This window comes from Aptenodytes patagonicus, chromosome 8 (assembly GCF_965638725.1).
Source record: "Aptenodytes patagonicus chromosome 8, bAptPat1.pri.cur, whole genome shotgun sequence".
Taxonomy (NCBI): Eukaryota; Metazoa; Chordata; class Aves; order Sphenisciformes; family Spheniscidae; genus Aptenodytes; species Aptenodytes patagonicus.
Genome location: NC_134956.1, coordinates 6515520 through 6537855, shown reverse-complemented (window position 1 = coordinate 6537855; position 22336 = coordinate 6515520). Strand labels below are relative to the sequence as shown.

General features: G+C 62.9%; 4 protein-coding genes across 7 annotated transcripts; 1 reads left to right on the top strand and 3 right to left on the bottom strand.

Annotated features, from left to right (window-relative positions):
* Positions 1–1138: 1138 nt before the first annotated feature.
* On the bottom strand, positions 1139–11691 carry ZMYND10 (zinc finger MYND-type containing 10). 3 transcript variants are annotated; one of them, XM_076346123.1, is made up of 12 exons: positions 11576–11691; positions 11050–11158; positions 10353–10469; positions 9172–9225; positions 8920–9072; positions 6709–6797; positions 6321–6421; positions 4755–4927; positions 4318–4443; positions 2436–2557; positions 2106–2231; positions 1139–1419 (listed from the first exon to the last, which is right to left on the bottom strand). In XM_076346123.1, exons 1-12 carry the CDS (start codon positions 11671–11673, stop codon positions 1335–1337), a joined length of 1353 nt encoding a protein of 450 aa, XP_076202238.1. In that variant the 5' UTR covers positions 11674–11691; the 3' UTR covers positions 1139–1334. The 3 variants fall into 3 exon arrangements, with proteins under 3 accessions (XP_076202238.1, XP_076202240.1, XP_076202239.1); XM_076346125.1 differs by having other exon boundaries at positions 11623–11645; XM_076346124.1 differs by lacking the exon at positions 2106–2231.
* A 7-nt stretch (positions 11692–11698) lies between these two features.
* NPRL2 (NPR2 like, GATOR1 complex subunit) lies at positions 11699–15869 on the bottom strand. Its single transcript, XM_076346126.1, has 11 exons — positions 15744–15869; positions 15362–15453; positions 14398–14566; positions 14036–14144; positions 13584–13720; positions 13180–13277; positions 13049–13085; positions 12799–12892; positions 12603–12720; positions 12238–12380; positions 11699–11978 (listed from the first exon to the last, which is right to left on the bottom strand). The coding sequence occupies exons 1-11, from the start codon at positions 15813–15815 to the stop codon at positions 11911–11913; spliced, it is 1137 nt and encodes a 378-aa protein (XP_076202241.1). The 5' UTR covers positions 15816–15869; the 3' UTR covers positions 11699–11910.
* A 260-nt stretch (positions 15870–16129) lies between these two features.
* On the top strand, positions 16130–18299 carry CYB561D2 (cytochrome b561 family member D2). 2 transcript variants are annotated; one of them, XR_012996018.1, is made up of 4 exons: positions 16130–16267; positions 16428–16465; positions 16722–17475; positions 17576–18299. XR_012996018.1 is itself a non-coding variant. In XM_076346122.1 (3 exons), the coding sequence occupies exons 1-3, from the start codon at positions 16141–16143 to the stop codon at positions 17223–17225; spliced, it is 669 nt and encodes a 222-aa protein (XP_076202237.1). In that variant the 5' UTR covers positions 16130–16140; the 3' UTR covers positions 17226–18299. The 2 variants fall into 2 exon arrangements, 1 of the variants encoding a protein (XP_076202237.1); XM_076346122.1 differs by having other exon boundaries at positions 16722–18299.
* Positions 18300–18524: 225 nt separating this feature from the next.
* On the bottom strand, positions 18525–21481 carry TMEM115 (transmembrane protein 115). The gene is made up of 2 exons (XM_076346121.1): positions 20575–21481; positions 18525–19793 (listed from the first exon to the last, which is right to left on the bottom strand). The coding sequence occupies exons 1-2, from the start codon at positions 21426–21428 to the stop codon at positions 19595–19597; spliced, it is 1053 nt and encodes a 350-aa protein (XP_076202236.1). The 5' UTR covers positions 21429–21481; the 3' UTR covers positions 18525–19594.
* Between the last annotated feature and the right edge of the window lie 855 nt (positions 21482–22336).

Sequence of the window (22336 nt, the reverse complement as noted above, 5' to 3'; positions counted from 1 at the left end):
CGGGGCGGGGACCGGGAGGGGCCGCCCCGTCCGGGCACAGCGGGGGAAACTGAGGCAGGAGCGGGGGGTGGGGGTGGGGGTGAGCCGCGCAGCGCCCCGGGGTCCCGACCGCCGCCCCCGGTCCCGGCAAGCCCGGCGGGGCGGGCTGGAGGCGGGGATGAAGCTCCCAGAGCCGCTGCCGGGGAAGGGGGGGGGCCCCGCTCCGGCAGCCCCGCTCTCTCCCCCACCTCTCCCAGGACCCGGGCAAGCCTCGCTCCGTGCCTCAGTTTTCCCAGCGGGGAAGGGGGCTGGGGGAACCTCTGGCAGCCGGCGAGAAGCAGCCGAAGCTGCCCCGGAGAGCCTCCACGCTCGGTCCGGCCGAGCAGCCCCGGCCGAGCAGCCCCGGCCGAGCAGCCCGGGCTCAGGACGAGAAGCCCCGAGCCTGGGCTGCTCGGCCGGGGCTGCGGCCAGACCGAGATGGTTTCCTGCCTGCTGTCATGGCTCCTGCAGCAGCAGCGCTGGTGCAAAGCCTGTTTTGGGGTGTGTGTGTGTGGGGGGGTGTCTCAGGCACCCCATCAGAACAGGAGATGCACGGCGGTGCCGGCACCACCAACCTTTCCCAGCCGTGCTCAGACAAAGCCTCCAGCCCCTTGGCAGCGGCTGCTGGCCAGGGAGAGGTGGGGATTCACCCCAAGGCGCAGCAGGCCAGCAGTAAACCCTGCGGAGAGATGTGGGTGGGCAGGGGGCCAAGCCCTTGGTGCTAGTGTCACATCAACTGAGAGGAAGGGGGGGGAATTGTCCTTGCAAGATGGCAGATGACGAACACCCGAGAAACTCATCTGCTTTCTCACAGCGAGGTGCTCGTGCTAACCACATCCTCTGCCTTCCTCCTGCTGCTCTAACGATGGCTGCCAAAAGATAAGAGGCACCACCGAGGCCTTCTCGCCCCCTTCCCTCCCCCGGCTCATGCGCCTCAGCTGCAGAGGCCTTGGCCCTTCTGGTAACCACAACCTTATCAGCTCTTTTTTTGGGTTCTCCAGGATTTCTGTTGTTGCAGAGGGGAAAAACAGACACAGTCCCCTCTCTCTAGGCGCAAGGGAGGGGAGGAAGCAGTTTAGCACCTTCAGCTAGGAGAAAAAAAGCAGGAGCCAAGCAGCAGTGGGATGCAGAAGGAGGTTTATTGGAGAAGGCTGCATGGCAAGAAGGTGGGAGAGGATGAGCCCGGCCAGTGCTGCCCGGGGCTGGGAGCAGGGAGAAGGGGCCTTTGCCGGCTTCTCCTCTCCAGTTGCTGGGCTGCACGCTGGGGTAACCTCTGCCTCGCCGAGCCGCGGGCCAGATGCCAGTCACCTCTTCTCTTAGAGGTCGTCTGCTCTCCTCGGCGCCCCGGCCATCAGGTTGCAGGCAGCTTTGTGCTTCTGCCAGTGCTGGACCTGGCACGCCCTGGGGAGGGGAAGTCCGCCGCTCAGGGGCTCTGCTGTGAAGCGGGGCAGTTCGAGCGGGGACGCAGGGGGGCCACATCCATCCCGGGAGTGAACCAGTGACAAAGACAAACCCCAGCACCGCATTCCTCCAGGCACTGGGGGGGATCTGGCATGGCCAAGCATTAGCCTAACAGGGAGGTGGATGCGGCCCCCAGTTCCAGGGGCTAAGACGGTTTAACGCCAGGTCTTGCCATATGGTTCAGGACCAGAGAAGATTTAATTTACTGCCACCGTCCCAGCTGCCACATCCCAGCCCATCACCCACACCCAAAGAGCCACAGGTGCTTTTCTCCCCACTCCTGCCCCACCAAGATGCAGGGGAGGGAGACAGTATCACCACGGGAAACCCAGCCCATCGCCGCTGTCAGTGTGGGCTGGCAAGCACACGGACAGGCAGCTCAGCACCTGGCAGCAGCGACACAACACTCACCAGCATCTCCTCCACCAGCGTCTCGGCCCATCAGCCCCACCATAAGACTTAGAGGTACGTGGCAAACGGAGAGCCAGCAGTGCTGAGCAGCGGTAGGACCCCTGGCTTCCCTTGGCCCTTTCACAGCATCCTCCGTTGAGGTGTGTGGTGCTCTGGGGAGCAGGGGGGCACTGGGGGGCTACAGGGGACACAGTGGGGTGGCAGGGCTCCCTTACCGCGTGCAGTACCACTCGTTCCGGCAGCGAGAGCACCGCTTGGCCGCCTCCACACCGCACACCCTGCAGCGGGGCTTGTCGGGGGCCAGAGCCTCCATCATGTCCAGGCTATAGGTCTGTGCCCACCTGTGGCGGGCAGAGAGCGGGTGAGGCTGCTCACAGGGAACTGCCGACAAGCAGCGAGCTGTCCCCTCTGCACCCTGCCACTGAGGGGACATCCCCAGCCAGTACCACAGACCCCCTCTTATCCTCCCAGTGCTGAGCTCCAGGCCCTGCTAATGGGGATACTGGCTCCACTGGGCATCCTGCGTGCATATGCCAGGGCCTTACCTGCATGCCTGGAGCTTCAGCTCCTCCTCGGTGGGGCTGAAGACGCGCTTCACCTGGTGCTTGGCAATGGCCTCCCACTTCCCCACGTTTTTCTTGAGGATGTGGTCCCAGATGACGGGAACCTGGCGGGAGAGGCAGAGCAGGAGGAAGGGGTGCTTGCAGCCAGACCGAAGGTGCTGCAGTATGGGGACATTTTGGGGGGGGGTGTGTGTGTGTACAGCTGGCCTCAGCCATGAGGAGTGCGAGGGGAGGCAGCACGTGCAGAGGCAAAGGCGCAGGGAGCGAGGGTGTGCTTTTGGGTACACGGAGGGGACGGATCCGCTTGCCAACGAGCATTCAGGTGAAACAAGGCAAAACCTTCGGGGTCCGGTTGGAAGTGAGAGTTCAGCCCTGAGGCCCGGGCTTCCGAAGAGAAAGCCCTGAGATCTCAGCACCCTGTGTGCCGGCAGCAGCATGAACCCCGTGCTCCGGAGCCGTTTGCCTGAGCAGATTTTTCCACTCGTCACTTCCCCAAAGATGAACACCCAGGGAAGGGCTGGCCGGCGTGAAAGGGAAAGCGCTAGCCAAGAGCGGCGCGTGGAGTTCAGGCTCTGGAGAGGACGATGCTGCTTCAAACAGTGCTGCCTTCTCCAGCAGAGTAAAAATAGCCAGGCCTGGAAGGGGAGGAAGCTCTGGGAGCAGCCGAATGGAAAAAGGCCTTTCCTCAGCTTGGCTCGGCGACAAGGAGTGAGTTCACCGCTTTCTGGGCAGAGCAGGGAGCCCATGTGTGTGCTTCCAGCTGGCTCCCCCTGCCCACCCGCTGGGCTCAGCCCCAGCCCTTGGCGGAGGCAGGAGCAGCACCGGCACAAAAGCAGAGCTACAGAGGAGGGCAGCAGCCTGGGTGAGGGCTGGACGAGGTCCCCAGTGCGGCAGCTGCCTGTCCCTGCCCCACCGACACGCTGGCAGTCAAGGCACGTGGAGCGAATCCATAACCACCTCCGCCCTGCTGCCACCCCCAGCCCCAACCGCTCGGCTTGCCCGTCTGCAGCCTTCCCCAGCCCCAGCTCCCAGCACGGGCCATGCCTCCGGCTCAGTTGCAGCCAGCTCCGGCCAGGGCACATCACCCTCCTCCCTGGCCACGTGGCCAGCCGTGCTGGGGGCAGCGTACTCCCGCCTCCGCACAGCTCAAGCGGCCACTGCCTGACCTACCCATCCGCTCCGGGAAGCGGCGTGGGAGCCTCCAGCAGTGGGGAAGAGCCTCTGCTCTCCCAGCTCTTCACAGCTGCCTCTTTGCAGATCTGCCCCCACACAGAGTTTCTCCCCTCAGCTCACAAGGAGGCAGTAGAAACACTTTTCTCCAGAGAGAAAATTAAAAACCCCAAGAACCTCACACTGTTTGAAAACCCTCAGGGCTCAACTCCCAAGCCCCAGACATCAGCTGGGACCAGTTTGACTCCAGCCTCTATCACCAGGCCTTGGCATCCCTCTGTACACTGTGAGCCAAGCAGCCCTGGGCCAGGTCTGTAAAAGGGGACTCCAGAATTCACCAGGAAAACACTGATAAATGTTAAATAAAGAGTTAATTGTCAAAACAAGCCAGGGGTTGTCTCTGCCCCATGCAGCCACCACCCCAGGGACTCAGGGCAATCTGGAGAGCTGTTTATAACCCAGCATTTATGCCTTCAGCTGTGACTGCTTGGCCACTGTGGTAGCAGGACAAGGCTCCCACGTCATCCGTGGACAACTTTGCTGGCAATAAGGGTGTAACTGTGAAATGGGTGCTTGGCAGCTTTACTGGGGCACCACCTCTCCAGAGCTGAGCTTGGTAGGAGGAAAAGGGGGTAGGGAGCTATCAGGCTTAAAGCAGAGCAGCTGGAGAGGTAGAGGAAGAGCCACAGGATACCTGCTCCAGGACAAGATCCTTTTTGGGGGAAGCCGGCTCTGTCACTGCGAGGTGGCTCAGAAATCTCTGCATCTCCACCAGGTTGGGCAGCTGGTCAACGAGGACATCTGTCAGGAACGCACGGAGCTGCGGCCACAGCGGGGAAGAGAAGAGCGAACGCAGAGAGGTCAAGACAAGGGGGCCAGAGCTAGGGAAGCAGCATGGCAAGGGCAGGGATCTGTGGGGCACTGGCAGAGCGACCCATGGGGGTCTCATGAGGTGGACTCACAAATGCAAGCTTTGCAGCTGCTGGCATGCTGACAGACCCCACTGCTCTCCCACCACTGGCTCCTAGGAGCCCACAGCGAGGATGGGGAGAGATGCCCGGAGGTCCCTAGTGCTGGCAAGGTCCTACTCCGTGCTGCGGGGCCCACGCCCTTCGTGGTGCAGGGTCCTACCTTGAGGAGCTGGCTCTTGTTGAAGCCATCAAAGTGGTATTTGCGCTGGCATTCGGGGCTGAGCAGGAGGTTGAGGAGGGCAAGCCACACCTGCCCATCGAGTTTGGTCATCTTCACCTCGTCTTCAGGGGGCACCACGTGCCACACGCCATTCTCAAACTTCTTGAGCTTGCCTGAGGGACAAGAAGAACACACAGCTCCAGGGAGAGACAGCGCTGCCCAAGGGAAGACAGCTCAAAGGTGGGGATGCTGGCCTAGGCTCACTTGCTCACTCCACCACAGGCAAGCCCCTCTGCTTCTACCTGCCTCAGTTTCCCCACCCCTTTGCTCAGCATAGCAGCCTTCTTGGTACTGAGACAATATATTAGAGAGCACGAAAAGCATAAAGAATATGTATTAAAACAATAGGGCTGCAGCAGGAACCGAAAGATCCCTGTGATATCTCCCTCTGTACTTGGCCAGGAATGTAGAGCACTGGTAGATGGTGGGGGAGCCCCTGCTGCAGCAACAGAGCGGCTGGAGAGGCATGGTTTGGGGTATCAGCATGGCCAATACCTGCTCTTCTGGAGGTTCTTCTGCTGGTGAAAGCCAGAAGTAGCATGAATATAACAGAAGTGACAAAACAAGCTCCAGGAGCTACTGTGCTGCTCTGGGGGATGGAGGGGGATTTAACCCTGCATCTGCACAGCCTGGAAATGCCTTTGCACTCTTGTTTCTTTCCAGTCCCTCCCTCAGGGCCCTGGATCAAAGCTCCCTCTGACACCCCAAGCACACAGGCCGAGAGAAGGGATGCGTTTCCTGGCCAGAGGAAGGAGGAAAGCTCCCATATCCAGCTGGGCTCCTCTCAGCAGGCACAGAGCCACGTGCTTCCCAGCATCTCTTCCTCCCCTGCCTCCGCTGTGACCCCCCTGGTGCCGGGCTGCAAAGGGGAACACGAGTTCCCACGCCCCAGGCTGTGCCCCACCACTGCTTAGAGGCAGGCGGTGGAGAAGCTGGGGGTCTGTGGGGGGGCACGCCTAGCTTGCAGAGGTGTAGGAGGCAGGGCTGATGGCACAGGTGAGGGCCGATGGGCACAACCTGATCAGAGGCCTTTGGCAAGAGTGAAGCTCAATGACCGGTGGCTTCAGGGCAATGGGTTTGCTGCCTGGGAGAGCCCGTGTCTGGCTCCAGCTCTTAGCGCTGTCTGAGAGAGGTGCAGACAGGCTGCGACTGGCACTCTGGTCCTTCTGCGTCCAGGACAAGACTCCTCAGAGGAGCAGGTGGGGCTGGCAGATGTGCTACGCTCCTGCTCCCATCCTGGCTGTGATCAGCTCAGAAGAGACACAGCCCTGTGCAAGGATCGGCTTTTGGGAGCACTGCCGGGTCCCCAGCCCAGCTGTGCTGCAGCTGCTTTCGAGCTGAACAGCTTCAGGCAGGGAGCACTAGTGAGGAGCAAGAGGAGGAGGCCAGAGGGGAGGGTAAAGGGGGAGCAGCTTTCTGCAAGGGCTCCTGCAGCAGACCCGTCAGTGGATGCAGGTCCCAGCATGCCACCATGGTGCCCCAGGTACCACGGGGCACGATCTGTACCTGCTTCACGGCAGCTCCAGGGGCAATGCTCCACCAGCTCAACAAGGAGGCAGGGCAGGTTGTGGGTGTTCAGCATCCGTGTCAGCGCACTCAGGGGCAGACTGGAGATAGGACAGAAAGGGTGAAATGGCGCTCACAGACAAATGCCAGAACAGATACAAACGCTCCCTGAGGCAACTGGGAGAGGCAGGAAAAACACAATGATCTGGGTTCCCGCAAGTACCATGGAGCAGGGTGGAGTGCTGCTGCATTTGCCTCCCGGGGCGCCGTGCCACTGCCACCACGGATACAGGCAGCTGCTGAAAGGGGTCCAGGCACCCGCTGCGGCCCCGTGGGAATCTCAACCGGAGAGCTCGGCACATGTCCTCTGCTGCTCCTGGGCACCTACCTCTCCACCTGATCGGTGATGAACCGCAGTACGGACAGGGCTTTCAGGGAAATCTCAAACTCCATTGTCTCTGCCTGCTTCTGCAGCTCCTGTGGAGGGACAAGCACAGCCTTGGGATTTCAGGCCCCATTCCTCAGGAGCTGCAGGGAGGCAGCCTGTTGGCTGCGTGTCGGTAACCACAGACTGGGGAGGAAACCAGAGCCCTGCAAAACAAACTCTGCTTCTCATCTCGACTGTGCCAGCGCTGCCTGTTTGCCAGGGCAACTGCAGAAGTGCTTGCAGCCCACAGATGCTCGTCCCTCATCTCCCTACCCCTTAACAGGTCACGGGTGGCTACCGGCAGCACTGCCCCTGCATGGGGACATCCCCTGAAAGAGGCCAGTCCTGGACCCCTCCTCTCTCCCCTTCTAGGATGATCTTGTGGCCCATGGCCCTGCAGAGACCTGTGAGGTTGCGGGAGGGGGGAGCTGCAGGATCAGCAGAGGAACCAGGGGAGGAGGAGGAGGGAAAATCTTGGCCCTGGCGCAGCTGCAGTCCTATATCCACCCCTCCTGGATCTGCCTCTCCCCTCCAGCTTGCGTACACCCAGCTAGAATATCTGCCTGTGGTTATCCCAGCCTGCAGCTACGCCACACTCTCCAGTCGTCCGGCCTCCTTCCCTTCCCAGGCAGCGTGGACACCCTGTTCATCCCCCACGTGCTCAGGCTAACAGCCTGACCACCCTCTGACTCAGCCTCTTTCGAGACCATCGGGATGGCTAGGCTGAGAGGTGCCAAGTCCTTCTCCCTGGCCCAGGCAGAGCTTCTCCTCTCCAGTCCCAGACACTCAGCAGCTCACATCTTCGTGTGCAGAGCACTGACCTCAGCAACTCTTTTTTCTCCAAAGCACCACTGCAACAGTTCCTTTCCAAATTCCTGCGATAAGAAGCCCTGCGCTCCCCATGCCGGTGCCCCACACGCTACTAAGAAAGCTTTATGGGCCCTCCCCCCCGCCTCCCTCTCCAAACTCCCCCAGTGAGGCCGCGTCCTACAGCTCCTCCTGGTATCCAGACCTCATCTCTGCTACCTTCAGGCAGGGATCATCTTTTGCCTGTCCTTCTGGAGGACAGCAGAACAGGTCCTGCTCCAGGGGTTACCACCATACACAGTCACAAAGGACAACATGCTCCACAACAAGGAGAGGGCAGGAACAGCTTTTTCATAGGGGGTTATTGTATGTAGAGTCAGGAGGGGCTGGAATGAATCAGAGGAAACCAGGCTCCTTGGGAGATGAGTGCTTTTTAGAACCCTGTTGGCTAGAAAAGGTCGGTTTTTTAACTTGAGCCATGTCTAAGCACTAACAGAGACACCCCCTTCCCCTCCCCAGCTGGGAAAACATTTCCTGGAAAACATCCCTATTGTGCTCTGGAGCCCTCCACTTCCTTCCCTTTTCTGGAAGAGGAGCACGTGCTCGGGCAACAAGCCAAAGGATGGAGGCAACGCGGGGAGGTACGGCCAAGCTTGCAGGCTATCACTTTAACCCCGCTTCTCCAGACACTCCTCGTAGTGTGCGCAGTTTAAGGAGAAAACTCAAGGTGCTGAGAAGCACCAGAAGCAAAGAGAGCTCTGGCATTGGGAAGGTATGCGCGGCAGCCTGGGAACAGCTCCGGGCTCGCTGCCTGCCCAGACCAGCAGCGAGAGGAGGTATTTCTCAGAGAGCCGAGGAAGTTGGGGGGCAAACACGTTAGGACAATTCCTAGTCGTATTGTACATCGATTTAGGGAAGGATCCCTCTCACGGTTAATGCCGGCTGGCTCCAGCAGCAGCCTGAGCCAAGGTGGTTTCACAAGCTCCAGGGAGACATACCCACGCAGCTTTCAAGAGCAACTGCAAATGGCCAAAACCCCTGTACTGAATATTTTGCCTATCTGTCAACTCTCCAGCATCCCCCCCCTCAGAGCTCAGACAACGTCCTGCAGGAAGCCTCAATCTGGCACTGTCATGAGAGACAGTGGAAGCATGGCTGTGGGGTGGAGGGAGGTGGGTGCAGCCACCGGCCCAGCCAAGCTGCTGGCGTGGACGAGCACCAGCGCCAGATGCCCTCTGAGATGGGCGGGAGGTGTCGGGGTTGCAGCCAAGGGGTTCTCCATGGGAAGGCCCCCCTATGCCTCTTCACGCTGCCCACATCCTCCATCACACGTGTCCCCAGTGAGCTACAGGACTTTTTCCTCACCTGCATGGACGAGGGGCTGGCCAGATCCTCGGGACGAAGCTCCACTGGGGTCACTGTCTGTCCGTTGGCGCTCCGACCTGCGAGCAGGGTCAGTTTTCGGTGGCAATAATCAATTAAATCCAGAATGCTGTCCTCTGCTGACTCGCAGATCTCCTTCACAATGACAAGAGTTTCACAGAGGGCCAGCCCCCACAGATGTGGCTTTCCACCCCCAGGGGCTTTACACTGAAGAAAGCTGAACCTGCCTCTTACCTTGTAAAAAAACACTGTCTCCAAGAGGTTAATGATGGAGGCTTCATGATGCAGCTGCGGGAAGAAAATGGCAAGAGCGAGGTAACAGCGGAGCAGTCACCAGCACCAAGGACACAGGCAATGGCACCGGGAAAAAGGCTCTTCTAAGAAGCTGCTTATGTAGTTGCCAAACGCAAGTCCAAGAGCCAAACGCAAGCGATGTAAGCTTTAGAACAACTGCAGTTCATATTAATATTTATATCAACATGCCTAGGACACTATAACACGCTGATAGAGAACCACGCTTCCCTGCAGGCAGGGCTCTTCAGGGCTCTGTCTCTGTGCTGCAGTGGCAGTACAACCGTAGCCCTCGGGCAAGCTGCAGCCCCTGGCACTGGCATGGAGCCACTGCCAGAGATGGGATAGTGCTCTGCACGGCTGCACTGCTCTCAGCCCCCTGGGACCAGGGCAGACAGCTGTGTCCCGAAACTGGGAACGACGAGATAACTGCCTCGAGGCAATGCTGCAGACAAACGGCTGCCTAGGGAAGACACCACCTTTCCGCAGCAAGGTGTTACCCTGGACTGAAAGTGGGCTAAAGCTTCCAAGCCTCGGGCAGATTCCCTTAGGTCAAGGGCTGCATGCCTCCACAGAGAAGCTGAGCTCCCGAGATTGCTCCCTTGCCAAGAATGGCCCAAGGGACCGCTGCTCCCAGAAGCTCGGTAAGAAAAAGCCATGTTTTTTTTAACCCAGAGGCATGTAACCTTGGAGAGCCCTCTGGTTAGAAGTGCCAGAGAAAAACAGTGCTCAAAGAGGGGCAAATACCCCAGGGGTGTTGCTGCCTGGGAGCCAGAGTAGCACGAAGTCGCTGGGAGCTGTGAGCCAGGAGCACAGCTGCCTCCAGGAGCAGCTTTTGCTGCATCCAGCAGCTCCAGCAAGGCCCTGAGTGGGATTAGGCAGGGGCTCAGCCCTACATGGAGGGCTGAGCGGGTCCCTGTCCCTCCTGGGGGCAAGGACACGGGCTTGTTGCTTGTGGCTTTGGGAAACCAGGTGCTTCCCACCATGTCACGCTGTCCACCACAGCTTCTCAGCCTGGTGAGATGTAAAACCCCAGCTCCGAGATCTTCAGGGTGAGATTTATTTTTAAGCATAGCGGCGCCCGCCGAATTTCCAGGCTCATTCCCACTGCCCCCTCTACTCACCACCACGTAGATGGGGAAGGTGCTTCTTGGCTTGAAGTCCTCCAGCCGGCACAGCACGGGAAAGATCTTGTGCTTCCAGATCTCCACAGAGATCAGCTCCCCAATGAGAACAGGAACCTAGACAGGGAAGGGACGGGGGAGCGAAACCTTTCAGACCAGTGCCGGAGTGGGAAGCAGTCTTATCGCTAATGCTCAGCCACGCAGACTTCGGAGTCATCCCACGGAGGAGGGAGGCCTTGGGGCACACTGTCTTTGCATTCACCCAGCTCAGAAATCAACAGCTTTTCACTAACAGACCAGAAGGCAGAGAGAGCTCCTGGGGTTGCAAAGGGGGAAGATGACCTGGAGGGGCTGGGCAGCTCTAGGGCACCACACGTCCCGGTGCAGCCCAGCACGCTCTGGGGCAGCAACACCCCAGGTATAGGGCAGAGATCCGCAACTGGAGCGGCCAGTGCACAAGAGAGAACAGAGCAACCTCCAGAGAGGAACCAGAAACCAGCAAGTAGAAATACCACAGCTTGACCTTTAATTTTTTTTTAAAAATCAACACTGGCAAACCACCAGTCAAACATCTTCGCTGAAGATACAGCAGATTCTTCACCATTTTATTCCGAAATTGCACGTTGTCCCCAAGACAACCCCAGCTCAAGGCTGAAGGCCTGGTATGGGTATCACTACCGCACCCAAGGAGGCTCACCTTGGCGTAGGTGACCAGCAGCTCGGTGAGGAGCTGCTCCTGGCCCGTGGAGGCGCTCAGGATGGCGTGCATGTTGAGCTTCTCCACACACTCGTGCTGCCGAAGCCATCTGCGGGGCAGTCAGCACGGACATCAGTGCCAGAGACCTCTGGCCACTGGCTTTGGGGCTCTGCTGCACTCCTGGAGAGGGTCCCTCATGCAGGGAAACCTGCTCCCAGCACCCCCATCCCCAGGAAATGCCCCAAGCCTGCCAAGCACCCCCAAACCCCATGATGTCCCCTGAGCCAACGCTCCCTGGGGCAGCAGCTCCACCCGTGGCAGCCCCAACCCCACTGTCCACCCAGAGACTCTGAGGAGGCCCCAAAACGGGGTCCCCTCCTCTCCCCCCACCTCACACAGCCCCAACGGGGACAAACGAAATTTAGAGCCCCTTCTTCGTGCTCCCCCCTCAGACCCTCCGGGGACACCCCAGAACCGGGGCCCTCCCCCTCCAGACCCCGTCCCCATCAAAGACGGCCCCCCGCACCCCTGCCCGCCGGCGTCCCGCAGCTCGGTGCCCTGCAGCGCCCGCACCAGCGCCTCGGCCTCGGCGGGCAGCAACGGCGCCGGCCCGGTGGCGGCCATGGCGGCGGTGGCGTCGCTATGGCAACGGGGGGCGCTGGCCGGGCCTCTGCCGCCCCCTGGCGGCGCGGAGGAGCCTCTGCGGTCCACTGGTGGCGCGGAGGAGCCTCTGCCGCCCCCTGGTGGCGCGGAGGAGCGACGGCGGCCGGCGGGGCGCTCCGGGGACACAGAGGGGGGACGCGTGGGGGGACACACGGGCCCCGGTGCGGACCCCGGCTGGCCCGGCTGCCATCCCCGCCGTCACTTCCAGCACACAATGATGTTGGGGTCGTTCTCCAGGCGCTCATCCAGCTCCTTGTAACTCATGCCTGGGGGGAAAAGGCAGCGGGGTGTTACTGGGGTGCCCGGCAGCAGAATCTGGGGGGGCTGGCCAAGCCCCGCCGCAACTCCTCCCCTGGCAGCATGGGCTTGGAAGCCCAGTTCAGCCCAGAGTCCTGTCTCCCTGCAGTATGAAGGCTCCCAAAGGGGTGAGGGAGACCCCAGAACCAGTGCCCAGCCCTGGGCACGCAGGCAGCCCTCTGGCTTCCACCAGCCCCGAGAGCTGCACAGAGGAGCCCGGACCCTCACCGGTCTTGCAGCAGATCTCATCGTAGCTGTGGCAGCCCGTGTACAGCCGGGCTGGGTGGCTCCGCTCATCCCGGGCGACCTTGACGGGGTATTTCTGTAGCCGCCGGATAAGGCCTTTCATCAAGCCAAACTGGATGAGCCTCCTGGGAACGAGGAGGGAAGAGACTGGGACCACGATGCTGAGGCCTCAAACCCCCCAGCTCCCCCCATTCCCTTCTGGTTCCACCATGCCGCACCACTGCCTCAGTTTCCCCACCTACAGATGCAGGGGTTGGGTACTCCCTCCTCGCTCCCCCACGCTCGCCCCACTATCCCCAGTGTCACCGCCGCCCTTGGGGACCAAGCAGCAGGGTGCTGGCTCCGACCTCTCGTCCACCCTCTGGAGCTGCAGGGTGTAGCGGGAGATGAGGTCTCGCACCGTCGTGCCAGGGCTCAGCCCGCAGTACAGCTGGAAGACGTCCCTGAGGCTGGCTCGCTTGTGCCCTGCAGGGACAAGTCACCAGTCAGCCGCCCCCCTCTCCCTCTGCCTCCGCCGGCAGCCCTGCCCGGGGTCACCGTTACCTTGTTTGGTGACGTAGGACAGACACTCTTCCTGGAGACACTTGTCATCCACCAGGTCCTGGACCTTTGGCGTGGTGCAGTAGACGTTGGAGTACTGGAGGGCAAGGGAAAACCAGCTCTGCTCAGCCACGGCTCCGAGAGAGAGACCCACCCCGCTTCTGACCCTGTTGTCCCCCCTACACAGCCACGCCAATGGCGCAGCCGCTGCCCGAATCCCGCTCACGGCCCCACGCTCCGTGGCCTGACCCACCTGGAGTATGGAGACGAGTGTGACAACCCCGTAGTACCTGCAGACAGACAGGGAAATGTGAGAGACCCTCTCTGCCAGCACCCACCAGCACCCCTCCTGCGGGCTGGCCAGGCCCCCTTCCAGACACTCACAGCAGGTTTTGCACAGCAATGCGCACCAAGTTCAGCTCCACATCAGCTTCTGCAGAAATCTTCTGGACGTGCCGAAAGCCGTCGATGTAGGGCAGGATCTAGGAGGGGAGGAGGCGAGAGCAAGGAGGGGAGAGAGCAGAGAGGCCCAAGGCATCACCCCGAAGCCCAAGAAACTCCCCTGCGTCTGGGAGCATGCTAGGACGGGCGGGCTCCATCCCCAGCAGCATTTAACCCACGTTTTGGGTGAATGGGTCACTTGCAGGCCTGAGAACAAAGACAAGGGGCGCACTGAACCGTGCTCATAACGTGGTGATCTCTGGGGACAGCCCGACTGCCCTCTGACCCCAGGCAGGCTGGACACAGATCCCGTTCAAAGCACACTGCCCCCGGTCAAGCACACAGACCTGCTGCGTGGTGAGATCCCACTGGGAGTTGAAGAAGTCATCCTTGTCTTGGGTGAAGACGGGGACATCATACTCCTGCACAATGGGGGGGTCCGGACGCTGCTCGATCACCTTCAGGTGGATGGTGTTCGACTCATCTGGCCGGGGAAAGGGGAGCGCTCAGTCCCCACAGAAACCTCTGCTCCCTCGAGAGCTTGTGACCGTCGGCCCCAGGACACCACCACGCCGCACGGAGGAAGGTGTTTGCGGCCCATAACCCCGTCCCTCCTGGCCCTTCGAGCCACCCAGGGCAAGGCTGGCTCAGATGCCCCCCAGCTCCAAGCACAGACAGGCAGGGAGCTGCCAGGAGCGACGCAGGCAGAGCTGACCCGGGCAGGGGATGGCCCAGCTGCTTCCCAGTGCCGCCCTGCCCTGCTCCTGCCCTTACTGCCGGGCCGGCACGGCTGCCGTACCTATGGGCAGGGTGCACTTTCCTTTGGCATTCAGCTCCTCCAGCAGGATGGTCATGATGGGAACCAGCTTCTGTTTACTCTCCTCGTTGGAGATGAATCCGCTTTCCAGCTAAAGAGAGGAGAAAACTGAGCCAGCTCCTCCCCACAGGATTACTGGCTATAGAAACTGCACATCTCAGATCCCATCCTCCCTTAAACTTCAAGCGACGTGTGGGTAAAACCAGCACGATCCCCTCCTCGCCGTAAACCTGGCCCCTACCCCAGCAACGCCCAGTGACCCACAATGTGCGCCAGGACACCGGTGACTCTGTGGGGCGGACCGTGAGGCAGCCAGCCGCCCCTCGCGTTGGCTCGGGCCTCACCTCAAGGGTGGTGAGGTAGCCAGCCAGCTTCTTCACTATGGGCTCCAGCACACAGGCCTTGGCTCTGGCATCGCACACAAAGCCCAGGTTGAAGAGCAGAGCGTTTCGGCTGTACTTCTTGTGCTCGATACACACGGGGCAGCCGATCAGCTTCTTCTCCATGGCCGTCCTGCGGGAAGACAAATATAACCTGCACCTAGGCCCTCAGGGAGGCCTGAGCCCCACACAAGGCTAGTTCCCGGTCAGCTCTGGAGGTTGGGGCTTCTCTGCTTTGCAGGAAAAATGACGTCTAATCCCCAAATGCTCAGAGCGCAAAACACAGAGTCCGAAGAAGTGGGGAAAAAAAAGAGTCAACCATTAGAGAAGAAAACAGTCTCCTTTCAAAACCAGCACAGCTCTCTTTGGGAACTAGAGTCCTTGGTTACTCTGGACTGCTGCTTCCCATTCCTCTCCCCCAACCATTTCAGACCACGACAGCAGAAAGGCTGCACAGGTATGTTGCAGAGCATCTCCTCAAAGATGACTCCATCTTATGCAGCACAACCAGTACACAGGTGGACACAGAGTCCACTGCAAGCATCAGTGCAGTCACCTGCATCTTTCCTGTTGGGCTAACCCATGCCGATCAGACCTGTTTTTCCCCAGCATCAGTGCCCTACAGCCTTCAAAACACTTCTGCTGGCCCATAAGTCGTTTGACTTTCCTGGATTTGAGGCTGACCAAGAACCACATGCAGCACCAGCCACCCCCAGAAGCAGGTACCCAACCCCCCTGCGCGGGTAACCGTGGGCATCGTAATGAACCTGCTGACCGCGGGGACAGAAATCCCTGTGAGCCCAGAGCTGACAGCTGGCACTTCAACGTCACCAAGCTGCCGTCTCCTGCTGGCAGAGCCTTGCCCAGTCGTGGCGAGGACAGCGGATCCCCCCCATGGGGGAAGGACGGGTGGCTTGCCAACACTCACACGGTGATCAGCTTGTTCTGCAGCTCAGGCTTCGTGATGACGTACACCTGGATAGTGTCAAAGAGCTCCCGAGAGATGAAGTCCTCCGGGACCTGCAGCGGCACAGAAGGCCCCGCTCCAGCCTCACCCGGCTGCCGAGCCCCGGCCCACCCCCGTGCCCCCACCTGGGGAGCAGCCTCCGCCCCTGGGCCCCCCCAGCCTTCTCCCCTGTGGGCGCCCCCGGGCCCCAGCCCCCCGCGCCGGGCAGGTGCTCCCGGGCCCCGGCCCCCCGCCAGGGCCCTGCCCCGGTACCGGCCCCCGGTAGGTGCTTTCAGACCCCAGTCCCCCTCCAGGCCCAGGCCCAGGCCCAGGGCCAGGGCCGGGCGCAGACTCCCCCCCACACCTGGTAGGTGATCTTGGGCCCCAGCGTGGGGTGGAACTCGCTGAAGAAGACGCACTCGATCCTGCCGCCCATGGCGGCCCGAGGCAGGGCCCGGTCGGGCCCCGGTCCGGCTCCGGTGCAGCAGCGACGGCGGCGGGGTAGCGGCCCGCAACGCGCATGCGCCCAGGACCCAGCCGGCCACCGTAGACTCGGTCCTGAGGAACTTCGCGTCACACGGCCACGCCAGCGGAGGCGGGCCCTCGCTCTAAGCGACAGCGCAGCCCACCCATTCAGCAGCGGCGCGGCGCGGCGGAGGCGGGCCCTAGCGCGGACGGACGGCCCGCCTGGCCCAATCGGGGTCCTCGCCCCGGCCCGCCCGTCTCGGCGGCGGTGGCGGCCGTTTCCCCCCCCGGCCGCCATGGCCCTGACGGCCGAGACCGAGTCCCGGCTGTATCGCTCGCTGCGCGCCGCCGCCGGCGCTGCCGCCCACCTCGTGGCGCTGGGCTTCCCCACCGCCGTGGCCGTGCTGGCGCGGCCCGGATCCAGTGAGTGCCGGGCCGGGGCCGAGGCCGGGGCCGGGGCAGGGGCAGGGGCCGGGGCAGGGGCAGGGGCCGGGGCAGGGGCAGGGGCAGGGGCCGGGGGGGGCGGGCCGGGCCGGGCCGGGCCCCTCCTCAGCTCACCTCAGCGCTTGCCCTTCCCTTGCAGGCCTCTTCTCCTGGCACCCGCTGCTCATGGCCCTCGCGGTAAGTCCCGCCGCCCCCACCGTCCCGGTTACCGGCCGCCTCCCCGTGCTGCCCCCCCGCCATGGGCACCCCCGTCGGGGAGAGGAAGGGTCCTGCTGGCGGAGCGCGCCCGGCGCAGAGGATAAGGCCCCTCTGCTTTCCGTGGGCGGTGGGAGGCTGAGCCCCGGAAGACGGGGACCCGCTGCCGGTTCTGCCCCCGGCCGTGGCAGAGGTGCGGGGGCGGCCGGTGCCAATCCCCCTGCCCTCTCTCTCCCAGTTCTCGTTCCTGATGACGGAAGCCCTGCTGATATTCTCCCCGGAGACCTCGTTGCTCCGCTCCTTCTCCCGCAAAGTCAAAGTGCGGGTGCACTGGGCCCTCCAGCTGCTCGCCCTCCTCTGCGCCCTCCTGGGGCTGGGCATCATCACCTACAACAAGCACCTGAACGGCAAGGCCCACTTCGTGACCTGGCATGGCCTGACGGGGCTGCTGACCGTGCTGTACGCCAGCGGGCAGTGCGCAGGGGGGGTGCTCCTGCTCTACCCCAAGCTGATGAAGAACTGGACGCTGGCCAAGCTCAAGCTGTACCACGCGACCTCGGGGCTGGTGGGCTACCTGCTGGGCTGTGCCAGCCTGATGCTGGGCATGTGCTCCCTGTGGTTCACCGCATCGGTGACCAGCGTCTCCTGGTACCTCACCATGCTGTGTCCCCTTCTCACCAGCCTGGTTATCATGAACCAGGTGAGCAATGCCTACCTGTACCGCAAGCGGAGCCAGCACTGAGGGCTCGGTGTGGATCTGAACTCCCCCTGGGTGAGCCAGCAAGGCCGGGGCTCCCCCCCGCAGCCCCCCATGGGGGTCCCCTGCTTGCACAGGCTCTCCTCAGTACTAGATTTCTGCCTACTCGTCTCTCGTTAGTCCTGGATTGTCCATAGCATCTCATCCCTGGGGAGCAGCTATGATGCGTGTGACACCGAGCGGGCAGGAGTTGCCTATCTCATGCCTGCCTCGGTGGGGACGTTTCCCAGCACAGGTAACGCTGCTGCTCCCTGCGGCAGCTTGGGTGCTCAGTGTTGGGAACCGGAGGATTCACTCAGGATTCCTGGTCCTTATCCCCTTCCCTTGCCACCCAGGGCTGCTTTGGAGCAGGCAGGACAGGAGCTGTCGTATTCCTGGTGAGGAGGGCAGGGAGTCCCCACTCGCCTGGGAGGCCGCAGCAGGCACCACGCTGCCTCTCCTGCCACGAAGGCAGCTTGGCCAGTGAAAGTGCAGGGCACGGTTGTGGCTTCAGCCCACCTGAAGCGGGGTGGCAGCGCCCAAGGCATCCGTCCCCATGGTGCGGCCCCACGCAGGGACCCGGGGGCTCTCCGGGACTGGTGTGATCAGCCCTGCCCGACGGCCGCGGATCCGGGCACGCGTTGCCATGCACAAATCCTTCCTGCAGGCTGGGACAGCGAAGGTTCAGCCTGGCGGGATGTGGGGGTCATTTTACAGAGCAAATTATCAAGCCGAGATGCAAACCGGCAGCCTGCAAAGGTGTTTTGTCCCTCTGAGGGGCACAGGGAACAGTGCGAGCATGGGGGGGAGCAGGGCTCGGGACGAGCCCTCGAGCCAGCCTGCGAAACAGCCCTCAGGAAGGCAGAAGGCAACCTCCTCGCCGGCGCAACAGCCTTCCTTCCAGCTCGCCTGCCATCGGGGCAGCTGGGCGCCGCAAGGCTCCGTCTGCTGCAGCGGCCCCACAGCCCCTCCTTGGCACGTACCCTGCTCTCAGCAGGGCTGCAGAGCTGGGAGCGGCTCCCGGGCTGGGAAATTCCTCTGTATCCAGAGCTTTTATTCAATAAAGATTTCAGGCAGCTACAGTGCGACAAGCCCTCTTTACTGCCCGGGGGGGCTTCTGGGGTACGGGCAGACATCCCCCCCCCCGCAGACTTCCCACCCCCTCCTGCTTGCAAAGGGTCTCTCCCAACCTGCTGGGAGTACCCGGGAAAAAATCCCCTCCCCAGGCTCCTGCGCAAGAACCCCCGGGGGCTGCTCTGTGCCTGGCCCCCTGCCCTGCCCACGCTCTGCCGCGGGAGCCGACTCTTTCGAAGAACTCTTTATTGATACCGAAACATCTGTGTTTTTCCCAGTTGACAAAACCTTCTCGTGTGGTCCTTTAAAAAAATAATCACGACACCATCGATCCGCATCCTGGGCTGTGGACTGCCCGGGGGATCAGGAGCTGTGAGGAGGCTGTCGCAGGGAGCATCCTCTCCATCCAGAAAAAAAAAAGCCCATCAACACAGAGGGAGGGAAAAAGAAGGGGGAGCCCACAAGAAAGAAAACCTGCTGCTGGAGGAAGCAGCAAGAGCCCCACCGTAAAAATTAATTCCAGCTTCTAGTGTAATCTGACAAACGGATTAGCCGGGAAGCGGCTGAGGGCACCGGCTCCTCGCAGGACTGGCTTCGGGGGTGGGAGAGGGAGGAGGAGAGAACCCCCCACAAGCAAAGCCCGGAGCTGGCGGTGCCGGACCACCACCCTGTGGGGCTGGGCAGCCCCCTCCTGCCCAGCAGCCTGTCCCCCTGCCTGGCAAACCTCTCACCGGTCACGGCGAGCTCCTGCCGGGGTGGGGAGAGGCTCCCCACGGGAAAGGGATTCAGAAAAGAAACCCACCAGCCTTCTCGTTCCCTTGGTTAGGGACAAAACTACCTTCAGAAAGCAGGAAATAAGTGTTGAGCGCTCTGGACAACCCCTGGAGCAGAGGAGAAGCGAGGAAGCGCTGCTGACTTCATTCCTGCATGGGCAAGCACAGCAGCCTCGGGGCAGGGAGCTGGCCCGCCACGCGTGGGGCACACCTGAGGCTGGATCAGCCCCACGTCCCCACGCCGGAACATCCCCCGCTGCCAGTGCCAACATCCACAGCCCACCTTGTGCCGAGGGGAGCTGCTCGAGGAACCCCCGTCCTTGTGGTGGCGGCAGCGTCGTCATCCTGGGCGCCCAGTGCTGGCCGCGAGCAGCGACGAAGCGTTGGAATGAGGTAGCCCCCCCGCCTCTGCCGCGGGAGGAGTCCCCGCGCCCCGCTGAGCGTCCCGGCTGCGTGGGGGGAACACGAGGGGGGTTAGCAGCTCTCCGACGGAGATGGGGCGGGGAAGGGGGGCGGTGTGTCGGCCGGTCACAGCTGGGACGGGGCATCCTGGAAGGTGATGAGGCTGGACTCCTGGCCGGCGCCCTTCCCGGCCGCACTGGGGTCGGGCAGCAGTGGGCTGTCGGCCTTCGCCCCCGCCTCCTCCTCGTCATCCTCCATGCTAGGCCAGGCCGACTGGTCCTCCACACGCTTCAGCCGCTCGTTCAGGGCCTTCAGGGCCAGCTGCCTGCGGGGCAAGGGCGGACGGGCAGGTTAACCCCAGGTCCAACGGGCAGGGCAGGGGTTAATGGCTCTGCCCCACGGGGCAGTGTGCAAGGCCATCCCCTGGCTTCTTCCCGGCAGGAGAGGGTGGATTCAGCAGTGCTAGAGACGACTCAGAGTGCCTGGGTCTGCCCCGCAGAAACCCACTCAGGCTCCTAGACTACATACGCAGAGTTCTCGTGCCACGTGGTGCGCTCAGAGGCTGTCAGACAGCACACAGGCCGCTCAAGGAACGGGGGAAGAAAGGCATAAAATGGGGCAGGGGAAAGCGGAGCGCCAATGCCAATGCCTTGTCCAAACCTTCCTGCCGGGGCTCAGGAAGGCCAACGCCGGGCGTGCGGGAGGGCCGGGGCATGTGGCCGACTCAGCGCCTTCCCCCACGCCACGATGACGGGTGCGGGGCTGCTGCGAGCAGGGGGCTGGCACCTCCCCAGGCAGCTGCCGTCCCCCTTCTATAGGGACTCCTGACCCCAAAACCTGCCTGCCCCTTCCCCAGGATCTCCTCGTTCCTCCCCTGCACTTCCACCGCCGCTCCGTGTTTAAAGAGCAGGACAACGTTCCACCATCCCCCCGAAATGCTCCCCACCACCTCTGCGGTAGGGAGGGTGGCCCCCAGCAGACCCCCTGCAGAAGGCCCCCCCCTTAGCACCCTGCACCCAAATCTCCCCGCTCCTCCTCGTTTGGATTTTAAACCCGACCCTCGCTGCCCATAAACACGATCCCCATGAAAGCAGGGCGAGCGGTACCTTCTCCTCTCGGCATCCTGCGGGTCCGTCCCCGGCAGGCTGATGGTGATGGACGACGGGGCGCCCACGTCGTAGCGTTTGACCGTCTTGCGGCAGACCTTCACCTTCACCAGGATGCTGTGCACCAGGTTGGCCACCAGACCCACCACGGGCTGCAAAATCTCGGGGAAGAAAGTGGCAAAGGCGAAGTGGTCGGACATGTCTCCCCGGCCTCTACTGTGCCGCTGGTAGAAACGGAGATAGACCCAGCTGGAGAGGAGCCCGAAGCCGTACGAGGCCAGTATATTGCTCTCGACGAGGGCGGCGAGCCGCAGCAGAGCCAGGAGAAGGAGCAGGAGCATGGGGACTGCCTTCATTCTGACCTGGGGCACCTTCAGGACGGTGCTGTCCCCCATCGTCTGCTTGAGGGCCACCAAGACTCCCCCGAGGAAGCCCAGCCCGCCGTGGATGCGGATGGTGAACAGGTAGGCGAGGTGGAAGGAGGCCACATAGGTGAGGAAGTAGGCGAGGGCCCCCAGGAGCCCCACCGAGACGTTCACCACCGCGAAGAAGACCAGCAGCTCCAGGGCGCCCCAGAGGGGCTCCAGCAGCCGGCCGGCCGCCCCCAGCGTGGCCAGGCTGGCCGCCAGGCCCCAGGCCCGCTCCTCCACCAGCCCGTGCGTCAGCAGCGTCCAGACCCAGAAGTTGGGGGGCAGGAGGTAGCCGGGGGTCACCCCCAGGCCGTAGGCCGTGTCCAGGCCGAAGGAGAGCAGGTAGAGGAGGAGGACGGCGGCGCTCAGCGACTTCACCACCACGCTGGTGCCGGCCAGCGCCGCCAGGAAGTGCTGCCGGGCCACCGGCAGGTACCGCCGCATCTTCGGCCCCCACCGGCGGGACGGGGCTGCCCCGCGGGGGCTGCAGCGCCCGGCCTCCTCCCCCCGCCCCCCCCGCCGGGGCCGCCTCCCCCCCGCCGGGCCCCGCTCAGCCCCCGACCAGGCCCGGGCGCCTCCAGCCGCCGCCGCAGGCCAGGCCGCGCTCGGCCCCGCTGCTGGGCCAGGCCGGGCGCGGACAAACAGCGGCTCTGCGCATGCGCGGCGCTGGGCGGGGCCGGGGGCGCGGCTCGCCTCTCGGGGGCGGGGCCGGCATCCCGCCGCGAAGCACGTCGGGACATGTAGTCCCACCGCGGCCGCCGGCCACGTGGGCGGCGGGGGGGGGGCACGGAGACGGACACGGGGGGGCTCGGGGGAGAGTCACGGGGGGGCACAGGCACGGGGGGACGTGGGGCGACATGGGGGAGAAGCACAGGGGAACACAGACGTAGGAGAGAGATGGGGGAACACAGTTACGGGGACGTGGACATGGGGGGCACAAACCCTGAGGGGGGGACACCGACACGGGTGGGGCGGGCACGGGGGGCACTCGGGGACATGGACCCCACAGGACAGGGGGACATGGATGTGGGGACACAGACACAAGAGGACACAGGCACGGGGGGACACACACATGCGGAAGCAGGGACACAGTCCTGAGGGGACACGGGGAGATGGGGGGACCTGGGGGGGGGCTGCATGGGGGGCCTCTATCCCTGCTCCTGCCCACGCCCGTGCCCGTGTCCCTGCCCCTGCCCGCGTCCTGCCCGCCAGCCCCACAGCACAGGTGCAGGCAGGCGTGAAGGCAGCGGCCCGGCTGGCAGGAGCGCCCCCATGTCCTGCCCGCCCCCCCCCGGCACTGTGCCCCCTGGCCCTGCCCACATACCCGGGCAATGACGCAGCCACCACCTGTG